At 46.0% G+C, this 20,641-nt stretch overlaps 4 protein-coding genes across 5 annotated transcripts; 1 reads left to right on the top strand and 3 right to left on the bottom strand.

The window, feature by feature from the left end:
- Positions 1 to 129: 129 nt before the first annotated feature.
- On the bottom strand, positions 130 to 3,942 carry LOC112458904 (very-long-chain 3-oxoacyl-CoA reductase). The gene is made up of 4 exons (XM_025022732.1): positions 3,542 to 3,942; positions 1,566 to 1,941; positions 1,063 to 1,406; positions 130 to 905 (listed from the first exon to the last, which is right to left on the bottom strand). Exons 2-4 carry the CDS (start codon positions 1,938 to 1,940, stop codon positions 650 to 652), a joined length of 975 nt encoding a protein of 324 aa, XP_024878500.1. The 5' UTR covers position 1,941; positions 3,542 to 3,942; the 3' UTR covers positions 130 to 649.
- Positions 3,943 to 5,004: 1,062 nt separating this feature from the next.
- On the bottom strand, positions 5,005 to 7,081 carry LOC112458901 (lethal(2)neighbour of Tid protein). Of its 2 annotated transcripts, none has more exons than XM_025022728.1 (2): positions 6,702 to 7,081; positions 5,005 to 6,620 (listed from the first exon to the last, which is right to left on the bottom strand). In XM_025022728.1, exon 2 carries the CDS (start codon positions 6,581 to 6,583, stop codon positions 5,282 to 5,284), a length of 1,302 nt encoding a protein of 433 aa, XP_024878496.1. In that variant the 5' UTR covers positions 6,584 to 6,620; positions 6,702 to 7,081; the 3' UTR covers positions 5,005 to 5,281. The 2 variants fall into 2 exon arrangements, with proteins under 2 accessions (XP_024878496.1, XP_024878495.1); XM_025022727.1 differs by having other exon boundaries at positions 5,005 to 6,588; positions 6,670 to 7,079.
- Positions 7,082 to 7,164: 83 nt separating this feature from the next.
- Positions 7,165 to 9,698, top strand: LOC112458906 (mesencephalic astrocyte-derived neurotrophic factor homolog). Its single transcript, XM_025022734.1, has 5 exons — positions 7,165 to 7,352; positions 7,838 to 7,941; positions 8,027 to 8,151; positions 8,241 to 8,382; positions 8,469 to 9,698. The coding sequence occupies exons 2-5, from the start codon at positions 7,857 to 7,859 to the stop codon at positions 8,645 to 8,647; spliced, it is 531 nt and encodes a 176-aa protein (XP_024878502.1). The 5' UTR covers positions 7,165 to 7,352; positions 7,838 to 7,856; the 3' UTR covers positions 8,648 to 9,698.
- A 68-nt stretch (positions 9,699 to 9,766) lies between these two features.
- Positions 9,767 to 20,321, bottom strand: LOC112458893 (sushi, von Willebrand factor type A, EGF and pentraxin domain-containing protein 1-like). The gene is made up of 31 exons (XM_025022711.1): positions 19,532 to 20,321; positions 19,102 to 19,389; positions 18,721 to 18,976; positions 18,346 to 18,534; positions 18,001 to 18,165; positions 17,465 to 17,863; positions 17,181 to 17,381; positions 16,809 to 17,057; positions 16,453 to 16,701; positions 16,169 to 16,378; positions 16,010 to 16,104; positions 15,605 to 15,929; positions 15,330 to 15,542; positions 15,067 to 15,228; positions 14,698 to 14,994; positions 14,383 to 14,525; positions 14,212 to 14,311; positions 13,939 to 14,152; positions 13,714 to 13,871; positions 13,487 to 13,575; positions 13,313 to 13,422; positions 13,021 to 13,193; positions 12,733 to 12,947; positions 12,448 to 12,655; positions 12,136 to 12,309; positions 11,927 to 12,018; positions 11,719 to 11,855; positions 10,685 to 11,588; positions 10,335 to 10,506; positions 10,073 to 10,261; positions 9,767 to 9,965 (listed from the first exon to the last, which is right to left on the bottom strand). The coding sequence occupies exons 1-31, from the start codon at positions 19,823 to 19,825 to the stop codon at positions 9,787 to 9,789; spliced, it is 6,849 nt and encodes a 2,282-aa protein (XP_024878479.1). The 5' UTR covers positions 19,826 to 20,321; the 3' UTR covers positions 9,767 to 9,786.
- Between the last annotated feature and the right edge of the window lie 320 nt (positions 20,322 to 20,641).

Raw genomic sequence — 20,641 nt, 5'->3', positions numbered from 1 at the left:
TTGCATGTCTCTTCATATCTCTTCATGTTTCTTACAACATTGTAATCATACGACTGAAAGCTTTTTTTTGTATTCGAATTGTGCTTTCTGTATAATTTCACGGCGCGCGTTTAATTGGAAACGTGTCGGTTATGTATAATTAATTTTATTATCGCAATCACTGTAGGTATGTAGGTACAATGTACAAAATATATCGAGGTGTTCTCTCAAAGACTATAGCGTCAAATTCAATAATATCGTTATCATTAATTAGTTCTTGTATAAAAGACGAATGTCCTTTCTGTCCGTTTATAACAGACCTGCAAAAACTTAACAAAAAAAAAAACACTATTGTATTCCAATCTAAACAGTACGCGTTAATGAAGATGGATCGTTTTTATTTTTTATCTTTCCTTCTTTCATTGTAATCGGTGTTATAAACTTGTCGCCTTATCTTGGATAGCAGGGAACAAAAAATTGCGAAACCATCCATCTTTTAAAAAGAGATATTTTGATATATGAAAAGCTGTCGATGGAAATTTAAATAAATGCAAAGCAGTAGCGAAATAAAAATAATTCGAGGGCGACTGACGAAACAAGGCGCCGCATTACATTAACTTATTCATTAATTGATTAACAAGAAAACGACGTTACAAAAACGTGCGATCTCTCAATTAGAGAGAACGTCCTCTTGCGAGGAGTCTACCGGGGTTTTCGTTTTCTTGCGAAGAGCTCGTCCCCTTATGTTGAGAATCGTCTTCGTCACTAGCCATACCGCTCCCGATTCGCTCATGTAGCGCAGTGCGTCCACGAAGCCGCTGATCAAACAATGCGGTGGATAACCGGTTGTCCGTGACTCGATGCCGACCGTTTTCAATGTCGCCTTGACGAACGTCTCCGGAGTAGGCGCCATCCACGTTGCTCTCCTGAGGAAAAAAAGGACAAAAATATTGAGTACGATTGGACAGCGAAAATTGAGCGAGTCAGAAGAGTTTCAAATTCTGTAAGCATTGAAAAATATAATAGAGATAAAATTATTTTACAGCTTCCTTGGAATCAGTCCGTTATGTAAGAGACTCTCACTTGATCTTGGACATCTTTGTGGCGACCGGGCCGGGTAGAACGCACTGGACGGTGACGCCTCTCGGTGCGGCTTCTGTAGCCAGATCGGCGCTGAGCTTGTCGATGTACGCTTTACTGGCGGCGTAAACGGCCAGATATGGGCTCGGGATAGCCGCGGCCATTGAACTCACGTTGATGAGCACCCCTTTCCCCCGCTGCATCATGCCGGGCAGCACCGCTCTCGTGACTCCGGTCATCCCAGCCACGTTCAGCTGCAGTATTCTTGCGATGACTTCCTCCGACACTTTCGTGAACATCTCGGGATGGTCGTAGCTTGCACCGGCATTGTTGACAAGGACACCAACCTGTGTTGAAAAATATATCCTGGTTATTTTTAAAAAGATAAAATTTTTTATCATTTTACATTTCTTTAAAAAAAAAACACAGTCTTCTCTTCGTCTTATTTGAGGAATATTTCTATCAATGTGATCGAGATTTACCATGAGTTATATAAGATGTGTTACCTCCAAGTCCTGCGTCGCTTTTCCGATTTCAGCGTAAACAACCTGGCCTTCGGTTAAATCAGCTTCCACGACGCGAGTCTCCACGCGATACTTCCGCTCGATCTCGGCAGCTGTGTCCTTCAGCTTGGACAAGGACCGCGAGACCAAGACAATGTCCATACCCTGCTCGGCAAGTACATCGGCGAATGCTTTGCCAAGACCATCCGTCGCGCCGGTTACCACCGCCCATTTGCCTTGCGTTCGGAAGTCAATTCCAAATCCGAGACTCGGGGCGATCAATTTCTTCCACACTAGAATCCCGACCTTTAGGACGAGCCTCAAACTGACGAACGCTACTATCACGAGAAATATCTTCTCCAACCAGACCAGCGCCATTCTACAAAATTCAAGCAACAGCACGTGCGTGTCAGTGGACAGTCACGCAGTCACGCGCGATCGACCTTTAGAATTTGTTTATAATTGATTATATTAATCGCGGCCAAACAATCGCGAAGCGTGACATCTAACTATCTGTGTTTCTCAAAATAACGATTTAAAAAAAATCACCTGCGTAAACATTTAATTATTTCAGTTAAGCTTTATTTAAATTTAAGTAAATTATCATCACGCCCGGCGTGATTGTCGGACGATATCAACCAGTATACCTGCCAGTCACTGCTGATTTGGCTTTAATGATCTCGTGTCGTATTATCAGCCGACATTCGCTTTCGTTATCACACGACATTTTTTGCCTTGCTTTGGAAAAAAAAAACCTGTTGCTCATGTCCACCTACTTGGATTTTAATCTTTAACTTTAACTTGTGACTTATCTTTGCATTACTCATCAAATCATGCATTACGTTTTGAATCACTCGTATCAATCTTTGACTGTTTTTCTGCTTAGATTTCATTTCCTTACGCAATTTATTTCTCATCAGGCGATAGATAAACGCGCTTATGTAATTGATATTCCGATTCTCGAATCACTCACAGAGAAACATGTGATTCTTCTATGCGCATTCGTGCAAGACGAATGTTCAGCGTTTCTCATTTTTCTTCTAGTAGTATCTTTATTTTTTTACATTGCATGCTCCTCACATTATATATAGATACTTTTATACGCATTCGTGCAAAAGGAGCATTCAGCGTTCCTCATCTTTCTTACATTACATTTTGTTTTTTAAGTTGCAAGATTTTTTCATGTATCAGTCATACATAGAGTCGCAGGTGCTTCATCATGTGAATACTGGATGATAAGCACAAATGTAGGAGGCATTGATTCGTTACCATACAATGCAAAAATCAACATAAAATATTCATTCATTATATTGGCAACCCATTACGTTAGTCGCCGTAGAAAAATCGAACCATTGCGTACAGGGGCATAGTCCGACCGTTAAAATTTTCTTATCACGGCGCACAGCGATAATATTATTACATTACTTAGGTAACTCGTGTTTCGAAAGGAAACAATTTGACACACGCATTCTTACACTGTGAAAAAAATGTTGTTAACTTGACTAAAATTTTCAACTGATTATAATTTTTTTAATTGAAATATTTAAGTATTTGAGTCAAATTACGTCATGTTAGATTTAATATGTCGTATTTAATTTACATACATAAATATTTTAATTAAAAAAATTATAATTAATTGGAAATTTTAGTCAACATTTTTTTCTCAGTGTTGTTTGTCAGGGAGAAATATATAGAAATAACAGCATTCAGACACGATCTACTCGCGTTAATTGAAGGTTGAATGAATTAAAATTGTCTCATTGGCTTTTCTATTTTTAAAAATAGATACTTAAAAGTTTTTTAATTAACTTTAAAGGCTCATTCTCGCACATTGAAAAATGTAATTAACACAACGGGCAGATCCGCAGAAATTCATCATAAACCTCCCCAGAATTTTATCTCGATGCAGCTTTCTCCAACGTGTTTTTATACTCCAATGCGCGAGACGATCGTGCCGGAACACTTTCTCACTTTCTCACCTGAACTCGACCTTTACTGACAATCGACTCCTTTTCCGGTTCTCCCAATCATCCAACGATGAATAGTAAACTCCGTTTCTTCACCGGGGATGCACAGCGGTCTGCACTCTTGTCTCAGGGATTAAGCGTCAACAAATGTACGCGCGGCAAGGCTGCTCGATAACGACTGACACGTTAGATATATATGTAGCGATATCTCATAAAAATTACGAAGGACAAGGTCGCGCGTGGCAACCGGCAGGTCGACGACTTAACGGTGAACGAGCCAGGACCGGTCGAGAGACGAAAATGCCAAGGTTACCACTTGCGGAAGGGCGACGATTCCGGCTACCTACTTTGATGACTGCCGGCGTTGTACTGCGTTGCGAAAGCGGTCGCGATCGATGCTTTTGTTCGGAATCGGGCTATCAGCGACGCGCGGGCGCGCGCGCGCGGATGCACGCACGCACGCGATGTCAGGGCTGGAACCAGTTCCCACTGGCTCGCCAGGAACGTCCCACCCCGCCGGAGGAAGGTAGCGGTGTCCACGTGGCCGAGCAAAAGATTCGCCGTTCTGAAGGAAAACGGCGGTGGGGAGGATCCGACGCTGATGAAGAGAGAAGACGATTCTCTCTTTGACACACTTCCGCTCGCGGCCTCCTTCCGCAGACTCCACCACGATTTCTTCGATCTGTGCGATATCGATGGCCATGATACACTCCGGTTTTTTATAGGCGCAGATAATATTCGAGGAAAAACACCTGGGCGTGCTACTTGAATAATAAGTCGCCTCCACGTTTTCTCTCGGAATGAGAATGATGTTTTATGCATAGCCTGATGGGAAAAGCGATACACTTTCCTGATGAAATAATCGACCGACATTTGTTTTGAATAAATATTACCTGTCCTGAATTTCGCAGAAGTCTTCGGACTTGTGCTTCGAACTTTCGGAGTTGTGCTTCAGGTTCTCGTATTTGTGTAACGTTATATAAACTGCAGATGGACGTCCGCACAAATATAATCAGCAACCGCTGCATGCAATATTAAATATTAAATAAAAATTTTTATTGCGTTCATTTAAAAGCTACAATTTCAATCAAGAAGTAGAGCTTACTCGTACAAGAATATAATTGCGCAAACATGTAATCCACTGATAGTCGCGTAATTATTTTCATTTGTTTTTTTTAGTTTCCTGTATGATGTATGATACAAGCTACAGCAATTATCATTAAGTCGTTACCATTATAAATTGAAATAGCATGTAAATTCAAGTCCGATTTTATTAATTGGGAAAAAAGTTCCAGACACTGAGGTCTAATTTTACTTGCAAATACCATCTTTACAGGCAATAGCGAAATACCTGTGTGAGAAAAAAGATAAATAACGTCATCTCCGAGTGTTTTTTGTCTCGCGTAAATTATGTTTCTAAAAATGTCGGAGAATAGAGTGGAGGTGATGCCGAGAACGTGTTCGAAAACAAGATATAACGCTTCTCCACAATTTATTCCGTTCATATATACAAAAGGTATATTTTACATACATAATCGCGTGTTTCTAAATACAGTCTTGAACAGTCCTATGTAAAACATGAGGTGGGCACAAAAACATCTCATATGTATTGGGAGACGGACGTTAAGTAACGTCGGATAGAAAGATACGTTACTCTATGTATTTAATACATAGATTATACACAGGAATACGATTGAGAGATAGAAATGCACGATTGAAAGATAGAAATGCGTCATACATACGTGCGCTCTTTCACTTATCTTTCGATCTATTTTTTAGGACGCCGTATAGCAGAATTATATGGCACAGATGCAACGCCGCACTGCTGAACACCGTGCTCGGATACGTGTTCCAACATAGTTCTATCACACCCAAGACGGTCAGCTTAAGAACGGTCTTGTAGTCGGTGCACCACGCGATGTACGGTAACGTATGGTAGTACCATATGTAGAACTGATAATGCAATGATCTGCTGAACATAATGCCGATGAAATTCGCGACGAAAAGGGGATAGACGAACAGCTGACTTACGGTAGACATGTCCACCTTCTCCTTCTTGCGAAGCTGAGGCTTCAATTCCTTCCCCACGTACTTCAATTTCGCGTACGATTTCATGTAGGTGATCCAAACGGGCGCGCAATACAGCAGCGTCAGCATGTGCAAGAGCAACAGAGAAACGTGCAGGTAAGAATGAACGAATACCTCCTCGGGGAGGAACCTCCAGTTCACGGTCCACTTGAACTCGAAGACTCTACCCAAGTTAAAAGCGCCCTTTATATAAGCGATAGGGTTCTCCAGCAAGAACGGAAGACCAAGAATCAGCTGTATTAACGCGCAGATAGACAGATGTAGCAGTGTTTTGAGCGTTCCCAGCGTGCACAGGTAAGCGACGAGAAGCGCCGGTGCGAACAACAGGATGTTCATCTTGATGGACACGGCGAGGCTGTACAGAGCGCTACCCAAGTACCAGCGGCTGTCCAGGAACGCATTGATAGACGCGTACAGCAGCACCATCGCCACCGGATCGTTGAAGAGCCTCAGAACGAATATCGAATGTATTCTGTAGGAGGTGCAGCACATCAAGATGATGACGTAGGGCGGCACTTTCTTGGTTCGCGCATAAATCCGGAAGACCAGCGTCAGCGTGATCACGTACAACGCCGCGAAGAAGTACTGCGCTATCCTTATATTGGCCCCGCGCGAAGTTATGTAGTAAAGACCGGAGAAAACGTAGACGAAACCGGCGGGGTAAACCAGCGGCCCGGTGTCGCCCCGCAGTTTCGAGTAGTCCGTCGTGCCGTTCAGGAATCCCCCGACTTCCTGCATGTAGGCTCGCCAGTCGATCTCGGTGTACGGCACGACATAGATGACCAGCACGTTCAGAACGATCTCCAGGTAGATAAACAGCTTCGCCGTTAACGGTATCTTTCTCGGGTCGGTGAGGAAGGCGACGAGCTGCCGCCAGTCCAGGTAATTCTCCAGCCAGCCCTTGTTGCCCCTCCTCGAGGACCTACCGGCATTGAGGTTAGGCCTCGCCTCCCTACGAGGCGCCATCCCGCCTGCAACACGCGTGACACGCGTCTCCCGTTATCTAACATGTATAAATAGATTCATGAGAGATCTTTAACAGCGAATATTACCTCGGTTGCTTCTCCGTGATCCCGTGATTAACCTGAGAGGTTAGCCGGACGGCTTACGATCGGTTCATCCGCGTGACGACGAGTAACCAGCTCGTTGGAACGGCAATCCGTCACTTTTCATCATTAATCTCTCACGGGAGCCGCGGGGAAGGTACTCCTCCTTCGTGTCCCACTTGCCCTGCTTGCCCAGTGATAAATCTGTGTTTTCCTCGGTGCAAATATTCGCCGAACCCTTTCGGAGTAAACATGGCGATCGCAAGGTAAACAGAGCCGCTGTTCTCCGCAACGGTTCCCGTTCGTCGCAGCGCTGAACTTTCCGTATCGCTCGTCTCTTTCTTCCAACCGGCCCGGTCGTTCGGCCGTTTCACTCCGAGTGCAGAAAGTGCGGCGCGGTGCACGAACCTCTCCCCATGGCCGCGCGCGAAAACGGTCAATCGCGCGGCGGCGCGCGCGACCCTCGACGACGTCACGACCAATCGGCGCGCGCCAGCTGGGATTCCGGGTTTTTGACAGAATCCAACGTGTCGCGAGGCGCGGAGGCGAGCGTGTCGCGGAACAATTCACGGAGCAATCGTGCGTGTGGATCGTGTGGATGAATTAAAGTCGCCGCGCGTCGCCCAGCTGCCGAACGACAGAGGCCTCGCATCGGGGGAACATCGTCGATTTTCAGTCCGATCGCAACGGTATGTGGCTCGCGCGAAGGTAACCTAGCCCCACCGGAGGCACGTACGCGTCAACATTTCGACATTCCGCGTTTTTTTCCCCCCGTTGACGATCTCGCGAATCTCCCCGTCGTCACCCTCGCGTTTTCGGCCACCGCGAAATTGCAAGTAGGACTCTCGCGAGGATTGGAGTAACCTTGGAACGTCTTCCTCTGTAGCGTCTTCCGGGACGTAACAGGGACGTCGTGATTTCGTTGGATCGGGTGGATCGGGGCGACTTCGATCAAGCTTCGATTAATTCAAGTCGCCCTTAGTGACGAGAATTTGTAACGTTGCGAAGTGACGTGGCGAAAGATTCGCTCTAGTCGGCTTTCTCTCGTCCCCCTTTTGTGAGAGATAAATTGTTTAACGCGTTGTCGAAACTTTGTATGATAGGGTGATAATTGAGTACGTTAATATTTATTTATAAATGCATTTTAATGATTCAATAATGTTATTGTTAACAGAACACAATAGAACAGGAAGATGAATACGTCAGTGTCGCTGGTGCTTTCCGTATTCCTCGGAATCGTGTGCGCCGTTACGGCGTTGAAAGAAGGTGATTGCGAAGGTAAGAATCTCTCTGAGATATTTATCTTTATATTTAAGTTTACCCGCAATTTTATGGCGTTTCTTATTCTTATACTATTTTACAGTATGCGTCGCCGTTGTGGACAAGTTCAGTCAGACACTATCGGCAGATGTTAAAAGTGACCCCAAGAAGATCGAAGCAAAGTTTCGAGAATACTGTAAAGGCACTAAATCAAAAGAAAATAGATTTGTAAGTATAAACTTGTGGAGACGAAATTAATGTAGACATTCCCTCGATTATTTATTTAAAATAATTGCAATTATTGCTTATGCTTTCAGTGCTATTATTTAGGTGGGTTAGAAGAATCTGCCACCGGTATCTTAGGCGAGCTCAGTAAACCACTGTCATGGTCTATGCCCGCGGATAAGATATGCGAGAAATTAAAGAAGAGAGATGCTCAAATATGCGATTTGAGATTCGGTATGTATAACATTCGCGCCCTGTCGTCATTCTTATTGCGGATACAAAGTCGACCGTCCCATGCGAAATTGATATTTTTGTTTCAGAGAAACAAATCGATCTCAATACGGTAAATCTGAAGAAGCTGAAGGTACGCGACTTGAAGAAGATCTTGAATGATTGGGAAGAGACGTGCGAAGGTTGTATAGAGAAGACAGACTTTATCAAACGAATTGAGGAGCTCAAACCCAAGTACTTTAGCGGTAGCTCGAAGTCAGAACTTTGAAGGAATGTTCTCAATTTAGACAAGCAATTACGTTAGGGTGGCTAAAATTTCTGTTTCCTTAACCTACGCAGGAATTGTTTACAGCATTTACAGGATATGTATTTATCCGTGTCTATATACGATTCGCGTATACAGCTTTGTTTTGAAAAAAATTTTCTTTTGAACAAACTATCCAACGACAGTCTCTTAAACTAAGATATTTAGTTTCTATTGAATGGTGTAGAAATTACCGTAAAGCGAAAATTAGCATGAGACAAATGATAATGGGCAATGAAAGCTTTGTTTTTGATCGCAACGTTTTTATATCTCAGTAATTCCGAAGGACATGTTAGTAATCTGATTTTCTCCCTGAGGCAGCCATGCTAATAATGAATCTATTTTATCGAAGGTGCTCCATTTTTATGACATCAACTTTAGGTGTAAATTAATATATACAGCGTTTATATACGAGAAATTATTTTCACACAGTATTTACTTCATTGCTCTTCCTCAGGTAGTGTGGTAATACGCAAATATGTTTGTATGATATGTCCGAAAACGATACTCCGTACCAAAACGCATTGTATGGTGTCGAACGATATGTGTAAGAGGTACTTTATCCACAACACCGTTGTATATTATTGTATATTATTACGAAATTAGATTTCTTTTTCATTATCCGTTATGCACAAACCACAAACAAAATGTACAATTAAACTTATGGAGTATCTCTCATGGCCAGTATCGATAAACCGTCTTACTTGGACGTGCAGGCTTAACAATGCCAATTTTTGAGATAATAATTATTTGTATCGATATACACCAACTTTTTCAGTAAAATGAAACAAAAAAAAAGAGATGATAAAAATGTGTACTCGAAGTACAATATCCTAAAATTAACAATTACGATAAATCGCGCGTAACTCATTGTAGATAAGGTATTACCGCATATCGCATAATGTACCACTCCGGAAATTCCAAACTGAATTATTTATTTCGTGATAAGACTGCGTAATTACGTTTTCTATATTACATTCGTGAGCCTTGATACAAGAGGTCAGGAAAAAATAAAAAAAAAAGCATGTGTGTTGTTACAAAAGTGGAGATGTCGTTTCCCTCTTTACGAGGCGTTGTATTAAATCCCTCGTGGCCACCCTGAATTACATGCTCCTACTTCCGTCACATTTCGGCAACTCGCTCCACTTCCCATCGGCTTGACACGTAATCAGTCCCCGCTTTTTACCGTCAGGACACACGTATGTCAATTGATCTTGAAACAAGTAGGAACGGCCGTAGAGCGCGATTCCCTGCTGGACCTGTGGTTTGCCACACGATATTTCTGCAAGTGATAGTGATCATAGTGAGATATTCGGGTAGATTTAAATTCGTTCAATGTGCCAAGATCGACAGATTTGCAGCTTCTTTTTTTATGTAATGGATACGCACTCGAACATCTGCCGTTCAATCTGGACCACTTTCCGCTTCCTAAACATCTCAGGCTCGCTTGTCCGAATACATGATAACCCGGAACGCATTGATAAGAGATCATATTGCCGAAAGTGTAATTCCGAGTTCCGCTGACGTCGTTCTTCAGTACCGCGTTAGCGAGAACCGGCGGGTTTCCGCATGCCACAGCTAGAAACGTACAACATTTTCAACTTAGATGAACTGAGAGCTTTCGTAAACAATTTAAAGAGGAGGAACATACGTTTGCAGGAAGGTAAAGCGGACCATCTGGCGTTCGATAAACAAACAGATCGTTCATCACCCTCGAGAATATATCCATGACGGCATTTGAAAACCACAACACTGTCGAGCGCTCTGCGATCGTTCACGTCATCGGTGTTGTTGCTGTCATCAATATATCCAAACTCTGGAATCTGAAATTATAATTTTATTCTGAAAATATATGAATATGTCAAACTTTAAAATATTGCGTGAAGAAAAGATCGTATAGATTTCTCTTCCTTTTATTATTTTTCATAGTCTTGCGACATCTCGTTAATTTTATTTATTCCTATATTGACATTATTCGTTGACATTTTCGACAAAACTTACTTGCGGAAGCGTGCATGATCTATCGCAAATATCTGTTGAATTATTCAGCAGCTGTTCGAGTATAGACTGTTTCAGCGATAAATTCGAAACTTCCCATTCTTCAATCTCGTTGCACACCCATGTTATATTCGAGATCGTCTCGTTGGCGATCAATCTGTGCAGATTCATCTGCACGCCATTTCGACATGTCAAGACTATTCGTCGCCCGTAACTGCTTCCCTCGACGAGGATCTCGAAGTCTTTGTATGCGCGCGTAACGTTTTCCTCGCTGTACCATTTCTCGAGCAATGTCGCATCTGCGTAGCTGTTCTCCAAGGCGGTTTCGTTCTCTAATCTCTTGAAAAATTTAAAAATCGGATGATCCGCGACAGAACAATTACGCGGTTCGCAGGAAGCAAAAGTCGAGGACCATCTCTCTTCCTCGATACACGTTCTGACCCGGTCTCCGATTAGTTCGTATCCCAGATCGCAGACGACGATGATTTCCACGCCGGAGACGAACGTTTCCAGGGAGATCCCGTTCGCCGCGTCGCTCTCGTTTCTCCTCGTCTCTCTTCGATCAGGCTCCAACGTGGCATCATCTCCTTCTATCGGAATTTCGACCGTAATGTTGTCTTCTTTCCTGAGGAAGATTCTCGAATTTGCCACGCGATTCGGCCGGGAACACGTCCGCGAGATGCAATCAGGGACGAAGCCCGTCCAGGTGCCGTTTACAGAACACTGTAGCTTGAATTCCGTCAGCAGATTGTGATTTCCGCGAAACTTGTAGCCACGATGGCAGAAAAATCCTACGATGTCGCCGTAGCGATACGTTCTTTCGGAGGGGTTGTCGATCATGTTTCCCTCGGGATCACGAGCGGGGATCCGGTCGGAATTCGGAGGGACGATGTAGCCGTGCTCTATTCTACGCTCACAGAATGTTAAACAGTTCTCAAATGTCCGTTAAACCAAACTATTGCACTTTTTGGACAAATTCGTAATTTTATTTAATAAAATATCGTTAGTGTGAGTCAAAGTATGTTTAAAGAACGCACTGTCTTGGCGGAGGGCATCCGTAGGGCGTGCAAGACGGCCTCTTGTGATCCCAGACGCCAGTCTCCAGACAGGTCAAGTACCTCTCTCCTGTTAAACGGTACCCGGGATTGCACTTGAACTCCAGCTGCTGTCCAGCCTGAAATAATTGAACAATCCGCTCGAAAATGTAGGACGTTTCAACGTCACGACGTTTCCTTCTTGAAGTACCTGTATTATCGTGACATCGTCTCTCTCGTTCTCCTCTAATATGTATTCTATGTCTCCATTTTCCGGGGCAAGCAGATTCTTACACGTCGTCCCTGTCGAAAGACGCAAATTTAGTCATTAAGGTTGAATCTCGAATTATATTAGCCGCATTTTTATTCTCACGATTAACGGCGAAGCTCTCAATATCTTAATTCCGGTACGACCGTTACCTATGCAGAGCGGAGGCAGCCCGATCCATCTGCCGTCGGAATTACAGATGCGATGGGGGTTTCCGCGAAGCTCGTAGCCCTCGGCGCAGGAATAGTGTATCTCGTCCTCGAACGAATACGAGTCTCCGTGAATACGTCCACGTGGAAAGTACCCCGGGAAGCCGCATTTTATTTCTTCAAACAAAGAAACCGGAATCTTTAGCCTCGCGGTCAAATCAAATCTATTCCAATTAATGATTGAAGAACAATGGCCATTCTGTCCTTCTTCTTTAAAACGCTGTAAAACGATCACGGGAGGGGACCGGAACTTACTCGTGCAGATCGGCGTATCGTATCCCTCCCATTGGCCGTGCTTGAGGCACTTCCTCCCGAGGGATCGATGTTCCTCACCACCGAACCGAATCATGTATCCGTTGTCGCAGTAGTACGTTACCTCGGACAGATCCTCGCTCACTTTAATGTTGCCTTTGAAGGGCACCACGGGCAAAGGGCAATCGCGACAAAATGGGCTGGCTAAGATCTGAAAATGTGAGATATCGTCGTTAAACCCAAAAGAGAGAAGAGGACTTTGCAGCTCGATAATTAACGCATAATTACAGCAACGTCACCCTGAATGTACTGCTGCATCTGCGCCCAGGCCATGAGGTTTCCGTGATACTTCTCGCAAGTGTTCCACAGTTTCGTCACGTCACTGTCGTCCAGAAAAACATCCCACATGTCCAGCAAGCCGAGCATACCTAGAAATGCCTCCGATTCGGAGAAACCGCCGCCCATGCGATCCTGTTCCTGTCCGATGACGAAGGATCCGTTGGCTGAACGGGTTAATATCCGGAATTCCATGATTTGCTTTAGGCGGAGATAATTCTTGATTAAGTGCGTTGTTACCTCGCACGACGGTTCCCTGGGCCAGACCAACGCCGCTGTCTTTGAGGATTCCATCGACGGACACGCGCCAGGAACCGCGCTCGCTCTCCCAAGTGACGCACAGGAAGTGCCAGTTACCATCGTTGATCTTGACGTCGGTGACGACCTTCTCCCCGTTAACGTACAAGACCAATCTGCAACAATTAATTCGGGAGAATTAATCGCGAGTTTGAACGCGTGTTGGCATTCGCGTTTTCCGCAAATAGAACTATACTGGTGAATTTTTCACCGAGAATTTCCACGAGTAATTTACCCGTTATAGTCTGTCAGCGTGAAGGCGTTGTCGTGAAACGTCGTGGCGTACGACAATACGGTACCGTAATTAAAAGTGTCCATCGATTGCAACCACAGGCAAACGGACAGCTGCAATTGATAAATTCGGTAAAACGTGTTCATTATGATTCTCTCGAATTTTTCTTCGATTTACCTGAAGGAGATCCCTCGCGGGTCCTTTGACGGCCACGTAATCTGTCGTGCCGGACTTAGTGAAGTGCATCACGTAGTCGGACGACAGTTCTGCGACCGTCAAAACAGTCCTTAATAAATATTCCCTGCATTATCTATTTTAAGTTATTATCTAAAGAAGAGACTAAAACAGCTTCAAAAAGAAGAAATTAACAAATAAAATATTCCAGAGTTGAAGTTTCAACTTGCCGGTTTCGCAGTCGTGTCCCGTGAAGGGAACCGGGCATTCGCAGACATAATCGTGCACGTGGCTGATGCAGCGTCCGTTGTTCAGACAAGGCGAGCTCTCGCAGCGGTCGATCTTGGTCGCGCAGTCCTCCCCCGTGTATCCGTCGGGGCAATCGCACCTGGACCGATCGTACATCGAGCCTCAGATCTCACGTTTCACGGCGTGAAATTACGCGAACTACCCACCTGTAACTTCTCCGCGTCGCGTTCTCCTCCTGGAGATTGACGCAAATCGCGTTCGCGTGGCACGGCAGCCAGTCGCAGGGTAGCAGGTTGCAGTGTCGACCCAGGAAACCGGATTTGCAGAGGCACTGCCAAGTACCGTTCACGGTACGGCACGCGGATCCCTCCTCGCAGGGCGTGAACTCGCAATGATCCATCGGAACCTCGCAGAATTGACCTGAACGACACGTACAGGTGAAAAGACTCGCCGTAAGCGTTATTAATGAGAAACAATACCTTCGAATCCATCCCTGCACTCGCAAGCGAAATCACTTTCGGTGCTCACGCATCTTCCACCGTTCTGGCAAGGATTGGTGGCACACTCGTCCACGTAGATCTGCGAGAATTGATTTGCTGATTTCCTTAATCCGGATTTTATCGTTTCGAGTGTCTGATTTGCGTTCTTACCTCGCAATTAGCGCCTGTGTAACTGCTTTTACACGCGCACTCATATGTTACGGAGTTATCGGGATGCTGCTGCGTCTCGCACACTCCCTCGTTCAAGCACGGCGAGGAGCCGCACGGATCTTTAAAGCCCTCACATCTCGATCCTGAAAGAATAAATCGTACAGCGAAAATGCAGATTAATTTTATTTTGAGACAAAATAAAAGAGCGATTATAAATTATTAGTTCAATTAATTTAATTAATTTATTAACATTAATAAAATTTAGGAGAAAGAGGGAACCAAAAAAGATTGTGACTAAGTAACTGCGCAACTTACCCACATAATATTCGCGACACTCGCAAACGTAGCCGCTTTCATCTCGTAGACATTGGCCACCATTTACACACGGATCCGTTCGACAGTCGTCGATTTCCTCGTCGCGGATCGGCAGGCAGTCATTGACGTCCGTGGAGCCGCGTCTTTCCGTCGTCGCGCTCGATTGACACGGCAAGCACTGACTCTGTCCGTAATTTGGCTGATAGAACCCGATGTCGCACATGAAACAAGGTTCCATGCCCACACGCAATCCGTGGTAGCGTTTGCGCCGAGAGTAATATCCTGGACGGCATACGGCTGCAGGAAAAGAAAGGGAAATGCTTTTTACGATGTCGAGTCTGGTGTTTCCACCTTGCTTGAAGATCTTACGAATGCAATCATTCAAGGATTTTGCGTGCATCCTCTTCGTGAAGGTATACTCTGGACAAGGCACGCACGTCAACGAAGCGGTCTCATTCTGGTACTGGCCGTAAGGGCATGGCTGACAGGTCCTGGTAGATGAATTGTAGAAAGTGCCCGCGGGACATTTCACTAAAAAGAAAAAAATATTGGAATTGGAATATATTTGTAAAATACACGGGTAGATCTTTGTATAATCAAAAATTTATGTTTCCTTCTTCTTTCGCGCTCACCGCAACTATGTCTTTTCAGCACACTTCCGGGATCACAAAGGTCCTGTGGCTCCTTGAACACGAGATGCAGATTCAGAGCGAGCCTCGCGATCTCCTGGTTGGTTCTATTGTCCAGCAAGTCCAGCTTTCCCATCTGTGCCATCGCGTTGATCCGCTCCCTCAGCTTCTGCACTCCCCGTTTAGGATTCTCGAAGTTCTCCTCGATTATTTTACCTAAGGAGATTTTTTGCGCGTTATCTGACATATTTCACGAACGGGAGAGATTCCTCTCTTACCTATAAACTTGAACTTGATCTCTATCCTATCTCTTTTTCGCTTGTTGGATCTGGTATTATTTTTGTTCGAGTCGGGGCTCAATCTAGCTGCGCGTTTCAATTTCTCGAATATTAACGTTTCGGTATTTCTGGAGATATCGGTGGACCGAGTTTGTTCGTACTCGGGCTGGAATCTTCGTCTTCTTATCAGATTATCCTCGAAATTCTTCGACGACGAAAGATCATCTTCGCACTTAGGATCGAAGCTGATTAGATTACACTCGATGTCATTGTCGCACATTCCCAGCAGTTTCAATTTCAAGTCATTAGCAACGTGCTCGCTCAACTAGAAGGAACAATATTATATGAAAATTATATACCTACTTCAACAAATTAGTATTTATTATACGTTAAATATAAGCTCACTTCGCGAAGAACCGTTTGATTGTCGCATATCTCGCTCTCATTGCCTTGCAATATCACGTTCCCCTCCTGAGATACTGTCTTTGGCGTTTGTGTTTCTAGTCGACAGAAGAGATAAAATGCCAAATGATTGACGACCTTCGATAAACTCGGCATAAATACCTGAACATTCCAGCAGGTGATTATTTTCCCACGTGTGACCGCTCAAGTTACATCGCAACAGCAACTCGTCGTTAACGATATCGAGGTTCTTTGGCTCGATAGCAAAGTCGTAGCCATCCTCGCAAGCTACGACGCACCGCGTCTCGCGATCGCCTGACGAAGAACAGTTTAGCCGACCGTTCACCGGTGCCCTCAGACTTTTACACACGTCTGGGAAAATCACACAGTACCAATTGTTATAGGCACATGTTGTTGAATACAGCCGTTAATGAAGAAACATGCACCTTCTACAGTAATGTTCAACACGCAGCTTGCCCGATTGCCGTACTTATCCGTCGCGTTATAGAAGACCTTCGTGCGGCCGATCGGGAAGAGATCCTTTCCAGGTTGATGACTCTGATTGACGTTCACGGAAATCCTCGAATTGTCGTAGAAAACCGGCTCGTCCCACGTCACGTTCGCGAGGCCGCTGTCGAGATCGGTATAGAACGTCGGTGGATCGACACAATTCTCGATTGTCGGTGGTTCTCTGTCTGCGAAGAAATTGAAAAAAATATTAATTTCTCTCATATTCTTCTCGACATGTTAATTGTTAACCAATCGTCCTTTCGACGGGTTTCTCACATCGCCTGCGACTTACCGAGGACTTTAATCTTGAATTTGCATCTGGCCTTGTTGCCGCTCGCGTCCTGCGCGACGTACACGACGACGCGCGTGCCGATCTTCGCCTTCCAGGGCAAGACAACGTGAGGTTTCGTCCACAGTATGGGCGACTCGTCCGCATTGTCGGTCACCACGGGCACCGTCCAGTTCACGTACGCGTAGCTCTGTCCTTTCGCGGTCTCCTCGACAATCTCAGCCGGACACTCCATGGAGGGCGGTGTCTTATCTGTACATTGCGTTCAGAGTATGTATCGCGCCTTTAACTAATTTAATTTATAGGCAATTCGGTCGAGGCTTAAATCTAATCATGTTTCTCGTGGCAAAAATAAGGTTCGATTTCGATATTAACCCACGCAACGATTGACGCTATGACGCTGGGACCAGATCCCCGTGCGTCCGGTGCACGATCTGCTGGTGGGTCCTTCCAGGACAAAGCCTTCGTCGCAGACGATTGTGCAGTTGGTAGCGAAGGGTACCTTCGCCGGGCCGGTGCACATCTCCGGGGTGACGTCGCCGTTCGCGATTTGCGGTAAAGGCTCGCATTTCACAGCTACCGTAAGAAACACAGCGTTTCTGTTAATTTCCCGATAAGTACTTACAGGATGTTGAAAATATCGTCCTTTTTTTCTTTACCTTTGCACGTGACTTTCAGGCCGTCCCAACGGGACAACGGCAGACAGTTGCGCACTTTGCTGCCGCGAAGCTGATAGCCGACGTCGCAGCGGAATTGGCAGCGCGTGTCGATCGGATACACGGTGGAGTTCTCCTCGAACTGGTGCTGATAGTCCTCGTCGTGCTCGCATTTCACGCGGCCGTGCGTGGGCGCGCGTAAAGCCGGACATGTCTTCAGCAAGCATTGCGGCTCGTTGCCGGACCAAGTGCCGTTCTTGCCGCAAAGCCGGATGCTGTCGCCCGTGAGGTGGAAGCCGATCCTGCATCTTACGCCGCACGCCGCGTGCACCACGTTGCTGCAGGCGCTCGCCTTCACCAGATATCCGTTTTCCGGGATTCTCAGCTTCGGGCACGTTATAGCTGAAAAATGTATATCCACACCTTATCTCGCGAATAATTTGCATTTGTGCTAACAATCGCGCGAGGATCCTTGGTACCTATCCAATTAAATGTCACATAACGATTCTAGGTTTGTTATGAATGCACGTGTAAATTACCCTCGCACTTGTGACCGTCCGTGGTGAATCCGGAGGCGCACACGCAGTCGACCACCGAAGTCGCGGGTATCTTGACTACGACGTGATTCGCATCTGGACAGGGTATACACGCGGCGGTGGAATCCCCGGAGGTATTTCCCGAAGCGTACGTCCCGTTTGGGCAAGCTGTCGCGGGCACGCAAAGAGAGAACTTCCGGAATAAAATGTATATTATCCGAATTATAAATATACGAAAATATAAAAAATAATATAGAAATAATATAGAAAATAAAATAGAAAAAAGACGTAATATCTGGTGAATCAAGCGTGTCAATGATCGGCAGATCAAGACGCGTTTCAACCTACGTTGACAGGAGTCTCTGAGACCGGAACCGAAATAGCCGGGTGGGCAGATGCAGGCGTAATGGCCAGTTGCGGTACCACAGGTGCAGGTCGCCAAGTCGTCGCAGCAGGTTTGGTTTAACGTGCTATCCGAGCAAAGGCCGTTGCAATCGGTCGGCAGAGTCAGGGCCACGTATTGCCCAGTTTTCAAGTCTGCGAAATTTATCACTTAAAACCGGTTTCTCTTATCGCACGAATTTAACGCCTCGCAATTCTTATACTCAGCTTCAACCCAGCAATTCGCGTATTCTTTAAATTGCAGAATTTAGACTTTGCGTGTATACGGAACACTTAGAAAACTCGACATGCAACATAGCTTTCAAATGGGAAGAGACCCACCGCGATGCAGGGCGCGACGCGCCAACGCCTCGAACTCCGCGAAGCTGTCGAGGAAGTAGCTGTGCGTGTATCCGGGATGGCTGGCGATGTCGTGCAGCTCCTCCACGTTCCCCGTGCGTATACCGAAGGTGAACACGGTCGCTCCCGTGTTCTTCAACAGGTCGGCCGCGGGTCGCGGGTCTCCGCCGTTGCTGAAGCCGTCGGTTATCAGGAACACCACCTTGCTCGCCGTTTCGCGACCTTTCTCTAGGATCGCCTTGCAAACAGCGGAAACGGCCGGTTAGACGTGATTTATCGAGCTTCAATCGATTTTCGTTAAAAAAGACGACGCGTTATCATCTCACTATCGCGACATTGGCGAACGGAATCGATGATACTTACTAGCGCCTCGAGAAGCGCGCCGCGCGTGTAAGTTCCCCCGCCGCTGTAGGTGATATTGCTGAACTGTTTGTTCAGCAAGTAACACTTGTGATCGTTGGGCCCGTGTATGGAGATCTGATCGACGTTGCGGTACACGTTGCCCCGACCGCCGAAGGTGACCAGGGCGATCCGCGCGGCCGTCGCGTCCACCGTAAAGTCCGACAACAGCTTCGTCACGAAATTCAGCTCGCTGCGGAAGTTCTCCGCGCCGACCGAGCCAGACGCGTCCACCAGGAACACCATTTCCACCTGGTACCGAATCGTCGGTGCGCTCGGATTAATCGGAACATCTATCTCTCTACTTTTCTTAAGCTTCGTGTTAAGTTTCGTTAAGAGCAAAAAAGGGTGAAAAATATAATGCCAGATCTGACTTATATCTTGGTATCTCTACCTGATCGGTTTTATTTCGCAATTGGTCTATGTGCATCTTGAAAAGGCGCGAAAGAATATCCGCTTTACTCTTCAGCATCCTGTCGGCGTCGTCCAGATGCTCGTACCAGTAACGCTGATCCCCGTTCGTCTGGTTGGAATTCCGGCCCAGGAAGGTCGACGAGACATTGTTATCGCTAATACCGATATCCAGATCGCCGTTCGATTCTCCGTCGACGTCGTCGACGCGCTCGGCGATAATTGAAAACAAAGAAAGCACTCCAACTATCAGCGGTAAAACTCTTGAGAATCCCATTGTTATGTTTCACGATCACAAATGATATCCAGCGATATCTCGCATTTAAAGACGAGCGTTAAAGTTCTTGCTTTATATTATTGCGTCTATTTACAGATCGGCGGCGATTGGAGAACACATCTTCTTCCCGTTCTTCGGCAGAGAGGAGAGAAGAAGAGGAAGAAGCTTGTACGCGTCTAATTCAAGATTCTACCGTTTCAAGGACCTCGTTTTTGCAATCATCGTCGCAACCACGAAGGAAACCGGATGGAATCAGCGTCGCGGGAACTATACTCCGGTACTCCGGTTTTCTCGGGAACCAGGGGATCCAAGATCGCGAAAACACGGATGGAGACTTGGAGACTCGCGGCGGGTCAGTCGAATAGAGACGAGGACGTTACTGAGAGCGGCGAAAAATCGCCGGCTGTAAAAGAGCATAACGTCTTCGACGCGAAGACAAGGGGGCCTCTGTTCCGTCGAGTTCCTTGACGCGCGCGCGTGTCTGTGAGTGGTCCACGCGGCTGCTCGATCGGCCCCCTCGATCCGGATTGTACTCGCCCGTCACAGGCTGCGAATAGATCCAGACGTCAATTCCTATTAACGTTAATTCGCGTTGACCGTCAGACGACCGCGTCGACGGATTGGAAATCGCTTCGCGGACTTGACGCGGAGTTCCCTCAGCATCATACATCTCCATCAGCGACACGTGCCGTGCGTTTCTCCCCCGCGCGCGCTCGTTATCTCCCTCTTTTTCACCAGCGTAAAAAGATTATTTTATATGTATGAGGGTTTTCGTGTCGCGTATGGGAGGGATGTTTCACGGCACGCGGCGGCAAG

This window comes from Temnothorax curvispinosus, unplaced genomic scaffold, assembly GCF_003070985.1.
Source record: "Temnothorax curvispinosus isolate PA1 unplaced genomic scaffold, ASM307098v1 QBEX01009342.1, whole genome shotgun sequence".
Classification (NCBI taxonomy): domain Eukaryota; kingdom Metazoa; phylum Arthropoda; class Insecta; order Hymenoptera; family Formicidae; genus Temnothorax; species Temnothorax curvispinosus.
The sequence above is the reverse complement of the archived record's forward strand: the minus strand, read 5'-3'. Positions and strand labels throughout refer to the sequence as shown.